General features: G+C 32.5%; 1 protein-coding gene across 1 annotated transcript in view; it reads left to right on the forward strand.

Annotated features, from left to right (window-relative positions):
- The window catches only part of LOC142973244 (uncharacterized), a 46,013-nt gene extending 34,645 nt beyond the window's left edge, over positions 1 to 11,368 (forward strand). Inside the window, exons 3-13 of the mRNA XM_076114882.1 lie at positions 1,276 to 1,466; positions 1,807 to 1,887; positions 2,033 to 2,195; positions 2,485 to 2,621; positions 2,917 to 3,197; positions 6,280 to 6,299; positions 8,001 to 8,185; positions 9,269 to 9,349; positions 9,658 to 9,820; positions 10,406 to 10,542; positions 11,078 to 11,368. Coding sequence (XP_075970997.1) covers positions 1,276 to 1,466; positions 1,807 to 1,887; positions 2,033 to 2,195; positions 2,485 to 2,621; positions 2,917 to 3,197; positions 6,280 to 6,299; positions 8,001 to 8,185; positions 9,269 to 9,349; positions 9,658 to 9,820; positions 10,406 to 10,542; positions 11,078 to 11,287 — 1,649 coding nt within the window. The 3' untranslated portion in view covers positions 11,288 to 11,368. The remainder of the gene's footprint in view (positions 1 to 1,275; positions 1,467 to 1,806; positions 1,888 to 2,032; positions 2,196 to 2,484; positions 2,622 to 2,916; positions 3,198 to 6,279; positions 6,300 to 8,000; positions 8,186 to 9,268; positions 9,350 to 9,657; positions 9,821 to 10,405; positions 10,543 to 11,077) is intronic.
- Positions 11,369 to 12,365: the final 997 nt, after the last annotated feature.

The raw sequence follows: 12,365 nt of genomic DNA on the forward strand, positions 1-12,365 counted from the left end.
ATCAATCCTAACGGACTATTTATTTCTTTTGTCACCAAACAATAAAATTGTCTCGGAGCGTCTCGTAACATATGTCCATAACAACTGCGCAGGCGCAATCGTGCAACTTAATACGATTATTATGGAAATTATTCCGTAATTCTTCCTTATGCGTAATGTGATTTATCTTGGAGTTTGTTTAGGTAGAGAGGCCCGTGATCAAATATCTACAGCGTAATAGATCAGCGTGGTTAAGTAACGTTACTGAGGTTTAGATTTGGATGGGTAGTCGTTAAACAAAACGTCGTGATTTCTTCCTATCTCGAAGACTATTGTCTCTACTCACTGTTGTTTATAATTATAAACAACAGTGAGTAGACAATTTCCTTCAGGTATTGAGTAAATTAATTTACTCAATACCTGAAGGAAATTACTCCTTTAGAAAAGATGTATAAGACTAGGGATCCTCTTTAATTCAATGGATTCATCTAGAATATCCGATGTTGATAATATAGTATACTTATTAATGGTTGCAAAAGGGTGTTTGCGGCTTAATGTTGTAGGACTTGTTAGTTGAATCAGACCAAAATACAACCACAATTTATCACATTTGACGGTTGAGCAACCAACAAAAAATCTCTTTATGACCAGAAAAACTAAAAAAGACCACAGCTGTCCTGAGATTCATATGTAAATCACATTGCAAAACTTAAAACAATGGTGTTGGTTAATTTGTCCGCTCTCATACAAACGTTCACATGTAGTATTTGTATACGTTTGACGCATTTCTTTCTGGTTGCTTGCGAAGGGCAAACAGTGGTTTAGTTGTTGACTTCTTCAAGTAAATATTCGTGTTAGATCCGTTATTCAAATTATACATTAGCTAACTAGTTAACTAGTGTGTACGTGAGAATATTGTTATTTATAAAGTTATGAAAAGAATAATACCTGTAAATTTAACCCATTACTGTCCCACTGCTGGGCAATGGTCTCCTCCCGCAATGAGGGAGGGGTTAGGCCTTGAGTCCACCACGCTGGCCAAGTGTGGATTGGGGACTTTGCATGCCCTCAATAAATGTATTAAATAAATAGGCATGCAAGGTTTCCTCACAATGTTTTTCTTCACCGTTTTATTGACTTTGATATCTTCATATTTACAGTAACTTAAGCACTGTTGAAGAAAACAAAACATTGCCTTGTCTTTTACATCAGGCGTTACATTGCTCTGAAATTAATATCAGGCGCTTCACGAACATGCCTATCACTACAACTAATATTCTATTTCTTTCTTTCCAGATCCTCGCACAGAGAACTGGTGGCTGATGTCAGGCCCTGGTCCCTTGCTAACGCTGTTAGCTACCTACCTGTACTTTTGTACCTCCGTGGGCCCTCGGTACATGAGAGATAGGAAGCCCTATGACTTAAAGAATACCATGATCGTGTATAACGTGTCGCAGATTTTGATGAGCATATTCTTGGTGTATGAGGTAAGCTGTGAAATAATAAAATACTAACTTTTATTCTTCTAATCTATAGCGCCATTTTCTGCAGTCCGTACTGTCGAGTATCGAAAGTTTGACATTTTAAATGTACTGTCAAAACAGTTCCTACGACGCCCGTCAGAGGCGCTGATCAAATTTTTATACAAAAATTCTCGATGACTGGCCGGTTGTCGGTAATTGATAGTAGCAGAGAATCGAGCTATAGATCAGGTGAAATACTGGCAGTAGTATCTTATAAGCTTAATAAACAAAAGACGCTTTTCCCAGATTGTCTATTGACTTCTTTAATGTTCTTTGTCTAATTTATTGTGTTTTTTCTTTCCAGGGTTTAGTCGCGGGATGGTGGAACGACTACGACTTGTCATGTCAGCCAGTGGATTACTCTGACAGCCCGAAAGCTCGCCGGGTAAGTTCCTTGCCATATAATAGTCAAATTATGAAAGGTTATGATTCGTTAGAAAAACATTTACACGACATTTAATGTTTCCTTTAAAAATAATATATTCTGCAAAGCGCCATAATAAATAAACCACATTATTTGAATGTTTCAGATGGCAGCAGCTGTATGGTGGTACTTTGCCGCAAAGATCATTGAACTTCTCGACACAATCTTCTTTGTACTGAGAAAGAAGAACAACCAGATCAGTTTCCTTCATCTGTACCATCACTTCATGATGCCCATCTGCGCTTGGATCGGCGTTAAGTTCTTGCCAGGTTTGTAATATAATGTCCATTCTTGAAATATGAAATACTAAAAGAGGAAAATATTAAAATTTATACAAAAATACTTAAGTGCATAACACTTAAGTTTTCAGTATAAAACGAAATTTGAACATTGGTAGATAAAACTTAACTGTTACGTATCAAACATAGTTCTATCCTAGTGATTGTCTAGTCATGATTTATTTCTTTAAAATAACAAATCAAGAAGATCTAAGTACTTTTTCAAAATTCTCAAGGTATGTACGGCAAACAACAAATTAATCGATTCTTTTCTTCGCAGGTGGTCATGGAACGTTACTCGGTGTGATCAACTCTTTCATCCACATCATCATGTACACGTATTACCTGATCTCTGGCCTTGGACCCCAGTACCAGAAGTACCTATGGTGGAAGAAGCATGTCACTACTCTGCAACTGGTAGGTTTTCATTTTATTTTGTCTCCACGAAAATATTGGCATGATGATCCTATGAGTCATTTTTTTTGCTTTATATTGGGGATTGCAAGTGCATTTTTAATGCTAATACACTCAATTAGGGTTAAGGGTTTAAGCAAGCCAAATGCACGCCAAGAAACTAGATATATTTCCAATACCTATATACACCTGAAAAAATATATCAAAAATACTAATTATGTAACGACGTTTCCATTTAAACCGCACTTGCTTCCAGTTTCTTGAATATCATTATTAAAATTAACCTTCTTCTTTCCAGATCCAATTCTGCATCATTTTCTACCACAACTTCAGTGTCATGTTCAGTGATTGCAACTACCCTAAGGGCATCAACTTCTTGCTCACCCTCAACGCCGGTCTCTTCCTGTACATGTTCGGCATGTTCTATTACAACAGCTACGTTAAAGGAAGAAAGGCTGCTGCCAAAGCCGCCAGGGAAAAGGACGCTGTAACCAGCAGCTGTGCAAAGGAAGCCGCATCAGCTTCAAACAATGGTGTTGCAAAGGAAATCGTTTCCAATGGCAAAGCAAAAGAGTGCTAGTAAAAAGACTTAATTGTGATTTTAAATTTAGTTCAATCGAAGCTAGTTTTAGGCTTATCTTTGTGTGATAGATTTGTAAGCTTAGGATTTTGTGGATCTGTTCTATTTATTTTGTTGATCTTATGCTTATTTTTTATATTTCTTATGACAGTCGTAATAATTACTTGTATTATGGCTGTTGTTATTCTAGCTTCTTTCTTCGCTTTCATATTCACACTCTTCTATTGCTATTCTATCGCTTTTATAAGTGTGATAATTGTTATTTTGTATGAATGTTTACAAGTTTACGCTTCTAGTTAGTTAAGATTTTATTTCTATTCATAAAATCGTAAGCTTACAATTCCAAGCCCATACTTTATTTTAGAGACTTCCAACATTTCTAGTAGAATAACGACTGTATATTTGTACAAATAGTTTAAGTCTTTGGTTAAGGTAAAATAATGGGAACAATTTTATAGTTCGCCCACGACTTAAGTATAATATCTGTGTCCAAAATGACCAATCAGAATTTATTTTTATTTAATAAATACACTTGAAAAATCATTTACTCGAAAAATAATATGATACATATATTACATTATTTTATTTCTGTTTCATAATTATTGCTCATCGTAGAATGATGGGTGATTATTTTTAATTTATTTTTTTACTTATTAAGCAGATCTGTATTGTTAAGGTCACATTTTTTAATATCTGTAATTTTAAGATATAATCGGAAAATAAATCCTGTATGTGTTTATAATCAACATTTCAGAAAATACACCACAAAGAATGGTTAACATAGTTCGTTAAAGAGAGAGCATCTGAAAGTCCTTGTTGCAAAGTTGGAAATGTTTAAAACAACTTTATTTAACGAGTTTAAAATATCTTTTGTCATTTGTTTTGCTCTCCCTACTAGTAAGTAGTAGACCAGTAGCGCGAGTTCCTACATTTTATATCGCATCGAGAGTTTGAGATTTAAAATTCCATTTTCATTTACATTTTTACTGTTGTTAAATATCCGATAGTAGGGAATCTTTTTGAGTGTCTCGTTTGAATATACCTCAGAAGTATAAATCATTGAACGTAGACCTAAAAAGTAATACTGGTTGTTAACTATAATGCTTTTATTATGTTGTACGCGGTATCTACTATAGTTGTGAAGAATACAGGATTTGATGTAATTACTTACAAAATTGTTATAATGAGATATTAAATACACTCAAGACTTGTTAATATAAGAGGATCTGAATATATGGGTAATCTTTTATACTGGATGTTTTATTTATTTACCAACTATTTTTGCCTTCAACTTCATCAACATTCATGGGAGGTTTATCGTGGCCTTTTTCTTCTATTCTATCCCAAATCAGTCTCAATATTGGCAATTTTTTAACTAATCAGGTGGCTTGTTGCCTGATGGGCATCCAATTTGCTCCAACTTATTCTCGGTCTTACTTTTTTATCAACCGTAAGACAGAGACTAGACATCCCTTGTTTGATTACAATAAGGCGCAACAATATTACGTTTGAAACTAATAACCGAAATAAACGTATATGAACTCTAAACAGAGCTCAGAGTATTATAAAGCCAAATAGGTCCCTTATTGGTTTTTAACGTATAAATTCCTCTTTTTGTCTTTGATGATACAATGTTAAATCGCTTTTATTAAAATTTCGGTTTTCACCTTTTTCATTTACATTTAAAAGGTAATGCATTTTTAATTTTTGCATAATAATGTCATGAATACACAATTGCTTAAAATACGTAGGTACAATTTTACAATGTTTAATCTGAGATTTTAAATATATTTGAATTGATTAAATTATTTATTCTGTAAGGTACAACGAGGTATTACATAATACAATTGATTAAAAAACCAAATAAAAAGTATTTTTTATTTTCTTTGACCAAATACAGTCGCTAAGTAGTAAATAACTAAATGTGAACATAAACATAATAATATGTTTGAGTTATTTATTGTTAAACAAATATTAAGAAAACTTTTAATTCTAAATGACGTCCGTGATTTAATCATTTGGGTGGTCATTTGCCTGGGTCAAATATGTGTAATACTAATGGGAGTCTCTATATTATTAGTACGAGACAACACTAGTTCTTACTGTGAGAGTTGTCTGTTAGAAAGAAAATAAAGTAAGCGTAAAGAAAACTGTACCTCGATTCTCTACCACTATCGACTACCGACAACCGGCTAGCTATCGAAATTTTGACATTTAGAATGTAGGTACTGCCAAAACATTTCCTACGACGCCCGTCAGAAGCGCTGATCAGATTTTCATACAAAAAATTCTCGATGACAGGTCGGTTGTCGGGAGTCGATAGTAGTAGAGAATCGAGCTACTGTACAAATTGTTCAATAAACTTTACAATAGACGTCATGTCAGGTTCAAGGTATTTGCAAATTAGCAACACTTGCGTAGTATTACGTTAATTATGTTTAGGTAAAAATACCAAAATGACGACAAAGTGAACTCCGCTATCTGGGAGAAGGCGGCGAAGTAGACACTATAAATATGGAGAGATTAGATAGACTTTTACAATTCATAATGGTTACAGACCGCCGGAGACCGGTTACAATTGAAAGCCATGGGGGAAGACTTTGCCCAGCAGTGGGACGAGTGGCTTATTATAATAAAATAATTAATTTGCTTAATGATTTCTGCTTTATTCCGGAATTTCGCCGGCGTCAACTATCGAAAAATATATATAAATAAAAATGAATAAGTTAAAATGCAACACATAACTTTTGAATATCTAAACGAAGCTGGATTTTTCTTATCATTTTGTTTCTAACTGTACGGGCAAGGTTTGTATGGGATCAAAATTCCCACAGGAATGGAATCAAGGGTATAAAATTTAACTATACGGTCGTATTCGTCCAAATATGGAATTTAAATGTTCTTGAAGAGAATATACAAACATTATTTATTGTAAAATACTTTGATAAATTCGCAAGTAAAATGAAAGTCATCGTGAACAGTGAAGTACTTGGATTGTAAATAATCTAAACATGTGTTATACACCTCTCTAAAGGTTACTATCACGATGTATATTAATGAAAAATAACTATGTGTCTGTAGCGAGGAGGTCATGAGAAAAAGTGGGTCGAAAAATTGGTTTGAAATTTAACAAAACTTTTCAATTATAGTTGCCTGTGTGGAGTGCTTCAAGGGACTGTTGTTGGTCCAGTCCTGTAGTTAAATTAATTACAATTGAATTGTCTGTTTTAACACACAGAAACAATTATTAAAATAAGATGAGGATTTGAACCTACTTTTTAAAATAGCAACTGATCTCCCACGATTTAAACTCGACTAAAACTTTTTGATTTCGAGTAAAAATAAGTCCTGGAACCGCACAAGTACAAAGATACTGAACAAAATAAAGTAAATCCTCGATGCGGGTCTCTTTCACAATTTATTATGTGCATTACTGTTAAAATCAGTTTAAATTCAAATAAGATATTTACTCTTTTAATGCAATATTAATAAGAAAACAATGTTTATAATAGAGTTTACCGAAAACTAAAAAGAATATTCCACGGCAGAAGATGTATAAAAAAAAAATTTCAATTTACCAATTTTAATCAAAATTGTCTACCAGACACTAACACACCCATATTGAATATAAAACTACACTTTTTGATTTCTTCATTTCACCTTTGTCGAGATATAACAAAATCTCTAAAAGATGTTGCAGTGAATTCTTGCAAAGCTATAATTTTTCAAAAATTGTAGAATGATTACTATTTAGGTAACTATTCGTATAATTAAATAACGTTAACAAAAGTCAGATCACGGCCAAGGGTAGTGCAATCGGACAAAAAGTCAAGCAAACCAAGGTATATACTTGAAAATCAATTGTTCGTATCATGTTATTTATTTGACCTTATTTTCATTTGTTACATGCGTACGTAATGTATTTTAAATTATGCACATCATTTTAAAATGTACAAATATTAATTGGTCATTCCAATCGAATTCTTTCGTGTTATGCCTTCTTTTTATATGTTTTAGAATTGTTGCAATTATTTAAGATAGAATATGAATAGTAAAATTATAAATAATATTTGATGGAGCAACAAAATTGTTCTTAAATATAGATTGAGATCTGAAAATGTAATTATTCCACGTAGTGCAGTTAATTTGATTATAACAAATCGTGTCATTCAAAAGGCTCAGTTCGTTTTGTTATTAAACTTGTATAATAATGCAATGAATCGTTAAAATGCTAAATGGTTTAGCTGTTCCGCAAGTCATGTAAAAATTGAATAATTTTGTTTAATTGTATTTCAATTCATTTAACTTGGAATAAAATAAACTATTCCTGGTAAAACGGTTTAGTTTCTGGACTGTGGTGTTGTGTGTTGGACCCTTATTTTTAGTATTAGTGTAATAAGATATTATTTTAAAAATTAGAGGAATAATTATTTGGAAAAGATGGCGTCGATAACAGATAAAATTGTGGAGACCTATGATTTTCTATTTTATGAATTGGCCGGTAATTATCTGAATATTTTCTATGACTACAATTTAGTATAGTGAATGCTAAAAGTGCAAAAATTGGGAACTTTTGGTGAATTGAAAATATTTATTTTAAATGTATACTTTAGGAAACTGAAATAACAATGATTTTAAATATAAATTTTCAAAAACCAAGTGAAAAATGCACATAATACATGACACTACAAAAAAAATGTCCGATTGTCTTTAAGTTGTTAAACTCGCAGAAAATTTCATTTTTGTAATAGTACAAGGATATTTCGCCAAAAAGTTCTGAAATTCTAATATTGTTTTTCCAGATGAGAGGACCAGAGATATGTTTCCTTCAGCGTTGACGCTGATGATCATACTTCCACTTTATTTATTATTCTGCACAAAACTTGGACCAAGACTGATGAAGAATGTTAGACCGTTTGAATTAAGGACTCCCATTTACTACTTCAATTTGTTCCAGATTTTTATCTGCTCGTACATAATGTATCTGGTTAGTATACACTATGGCAGTAATAATAATAATCTATACATAAATTTACAAATAACTAGTGATTCTTATCACAATATGATCAAATTCAGAACAACCTTTAAGTAATTCTTAGAAGTTTCAAACCTTTCTTGTATGAATTGCTTTATAGCAGCACTTAATAACACGTGTGTTGTCTGCATTTGGCCGTAACGTAGTATTCAGGTCGCATGAATTCAAAGACGTCAATTAATTTTATGTCCCCTTATTCCGTTTACGCTTCTTGTGCAAATGACTTGACACTGACAATGACGCTTGAATAAAATATAAAAGCTAGTTATTTAAAATCAAATAACGTTTTTTGAGTGATTTTTCCTTGTCTGGATCTGTTGGTATCTGCGACACGTAATGATCTAGCAATTTAGTTTCGAAAAAGCCATAATATGTGTGATTTTTATAAATGGAGAATGTTAACAAATTTGGATTATTAGCTCTCCATATTCTCTGTTAAAAATAAAAAATACTAGTAAAAGAATTACTTTGATACGTCAATTAGTTTCCGATTTATAAGTAAAACAAGTTGTAACCGCGCGAGTCGGTGTGACGTCATTGTACATCACGCTAAGTCTGGCTCCCATAGTCTTTTTTAATAATATTTACTATTATTACACTTTAAATGTAATAAGCAGACGAAAACACAACAAAATACTGCATAAGCTATTACATCTACGGCTGGAGACTTGATATTAAGCGGAACGCGGCCCGCGTGGCATGGTGTACTATGACGTCACGCTGTTAGCGGGACTCGATATTTTCTGAAACTTTGAATGCTTGTAAAATCAAAACTACTTGGTATTTTTGACTGAAACAAAAACTAGTTTGCATGTACATGTACAGGCTTTACTGAGTCAACATTTCAAGCGATTTGGCATACCTAGTAACATTCTCCATTCCACATTCAGATAAGAGCTTAATCGGGTTCATCGAAAGATCCTAGCTCTGAAGTTAGTAAGGATAGAAAACAATTAGTATCAACAGTTTTCACCTTTTCTTTATAAGGAATATTTATTTCTGTCTTTTAATATGTTTTATTTTCTATCTTCTCAGGGATATTTAGGTGGATGGGGTAATGGATATAGTTTTCAGTGTCAACCGGTTGACTGGACAGAAAATGATCAAACACGAGCTGTAAGTAATCGTTATCTGTACAACAAAGTTATACGTGATGTTGCTGCAAGCTTCTAAAATCTACAAACTACTACGTTTTGTATATTTACACTTTTTCTAAAAAAATATGATCTCAAAGAATAATAATAATTTACAATAAATAAAATCGATTTTAATCAATCATTTTGAAAACTACACGAAATTTAAGACACTCAACCTGCTGATTAGGTAATTCCATAATTTCAATTATAATATAAAAGTAGAGCTCAGAAAAGTCGTAATACTATCACAAGTATCACATGTATAATATTTAATATTCAATGTTTCAGATGATAAACGCATGCTGGTGGTACTGCCTCGTAAAGCTGATTGATCTCATGGACACCGTGTTCTTTGTGTTGAGGAAGAAAGACAGGCAGATTTCCTTCCTGCATTTGTTCCATCACTTCATGATGCCCATCGCTTCTTTCATCGCATTAAAATATTTCCCCAGTGAGTACAATATCAACAATTTTATATAAATGCTAAAGAACTTTAAGACCTAGTCTTTCTTCCAACTTTGTTGGAGTCGGCTTCCAGTCTCACCGGATACCATAATTTTACATGGAGCGACTGCCTGTTACTTTACCTGGTTTATAACACGATAGTTACGGCAGTCGTTTATAGATGGGTAATAATTAAACAAGGTTTTTATTATTATTCAGTAGATTAGAAGCCGTTTTGATCAATACATATCTAAGCCAAACAAATGAAACTTAGAAAAACACGGTCGTTTTTTTCACACAGTTTGGGAATTAAGGTCTTTGACAAAATTGTTTCATACACAAAAGTAAACTTATTATGTTGGGCAAGGATCGGTTTAAAACTTTTAATTAACAATACAGAATAAATATGTTCACCTTTACATTAGTATGCGGGTTTTAGAATCTTTCAGTCTGGCCGCGGCGGTCAACGAAAAACACTTTCAACTTTGAACTCTAAATATAGGCAAATAACGTTCAAACTCGAATGTAGACTCCCGATCAATTTCCATTCCAAGTTTCAATTACTAAATATATCTTTTCTTTTTAATTCCAGATGGTCATGCGACTCTTCTCGGTTGGATCAACTGTTTCGTCCACATCGTCATGTACACTTACTACCTTATCGCTGGATTGGGACCTCAGTACCAGAAGTATCTCTGGTGGAAGAAACATGTCACAAGTTTGCAAATTGTGAGTATATACTTAAAATTAGCAGTGATTGCCAAGTGGTTTAAATATTCGTCTCCCAAGTGGTCTAATCCAAGGCAACGCAGAAATGACTTCATGAAGCTATGTGTTTAATGTGTTTCTTAGGAATACTTATCACCCTTATAATGGTAGAAAAACAACACTGATGATATCTTGCATGCTTCCTAAAGTAGGATATAGGAGATGCAATGTCCCCACTCTCACTCCTACTTGACCGGCGTAGTAAATTCAACGTCAAACCCCATCGTTCTCCTTCTAAAAGCATTGCTATGCGCTGTTTTAATGAAATACAAAAACGTCTAAATGATCGTGTTTTATTTAGAAATCTAATCATTTTTATATTGGTGAGAGCAATGTCGAATGACAAACGATGTTACATCTAAAGTAAATCTATTTCGACATTTTATATTCTTCATACTTACAAATATAAAGAATCATAGAAGTCTGTTCTATAGTATCTACATAATAATTATTTCACTTCATTTTCTTTACAATAAATGTTATTTTTACATTTCAGATCCAGTTCTCCATTATCTTTGTCCACAACATGTTAGCTTTGCTCAACGGTTGCGACTATCCCAAATGGATAAACGTCCTACTTTGCATCGAAAGTACTCAGTTCATCTACATGTTCGGCAGTTTCTACTACAATAATTATATCAAGACGCCACAACCCAAATCGAATGGTGCAGTCAAAGCCAAAAGCGAAAAGGCGAAAGCACGGTGATATCCAAGACTTACTTCCTATTTACGAATAAAATATAATTAGTTATAATATTACTTATTTATTAAAAGTCTATCATAAGTATATTTCTTTTTATTGAATGCCTCTGTGGTGCGATTGGTAGTATATCCGACTCCTGATAAAAAAGACTCGCTTTCACTTAGGCTTCCAAGGCTCGCTCCCTAACATTACTATAGTTAAAACGTGGCTGTTTTACTCCTCTGCTTACATCTTTCAGTATAACAGACACAATGTTATGCATGTATATGTTTAAAAAGTTATTACAATTATTATAGCTTTAATAATGGCAGCCGCATATAAGTATAAGCAGAAAAAACAAAATTAGTACCTTAGTACGAATCAGTGATGGTGAATGAATTGCCTGAAATCTTGTTTTCAGTTTCATACAAAATTGTATGTATAAAATTTTCATTCATAAAAGTATAATTTGTCCAGACATTGTCTATGACTTTGACTAAGGTTAGAAAACAAATTAAAATAACTAAAATAATTCGTTAAGAAAATTAAAATACTTACTTCAAAATAAAATAATAAAATATGGTTCTTTTTTTTACTTCCTTTCCTAACTGATTTACTCAATCACTTTTCTTTTTACTTCGATAATTTTTTCTTTAATTAATTTCTTAATTTTTCATATTGGTAAATATTCAAATTCAATCTTGATAAAATTAAACCTGCTATACAGTGCGATCAACTGCATGAAATAATTATATAATACAATTATGTATGTAACATTATGTTTTGATATGGCATAGCAACCCTAACTTTCTAAAGTCACTGAATATTATTAAGAATTTGAAATATTCTAACCAAAACAAAATATTGAAATAAAAGTCAGTTATTCCTATTAGGTTAAATGTTGACACTTATAATAGTCTTTACAGTTATTAAAACTACCTGTAGCTTGAAAAGGAGTTTACAGTCTAACGAGAAGAGCAAGCAAAAAACTCACAGCCACTCTTTTCAATCGCTAAATGATTTACACTCTATATTCCATCAATATCATACAAATATTTTTTAGAGAAAATACCTTGTGTAGAAATTCTCTCAAATAAAAAAT

Source organism: Anticarsia gemmatalis, chromosome 5 (genome assembly GCF_050436995.1).
Source record: "Anticarsia gemmatalis isolate Benzon Research Colony breed Stoneville strain chromosome 5, ilAntGemm2 primary, whole genome shotgun sequence".
Lineage (NCBI taxonomy): Eukaryota > Metazoa > Arthropoda > Insecta > Lepidoptera > Erebidae > Anticarsia > Anticarsia gemmatalis.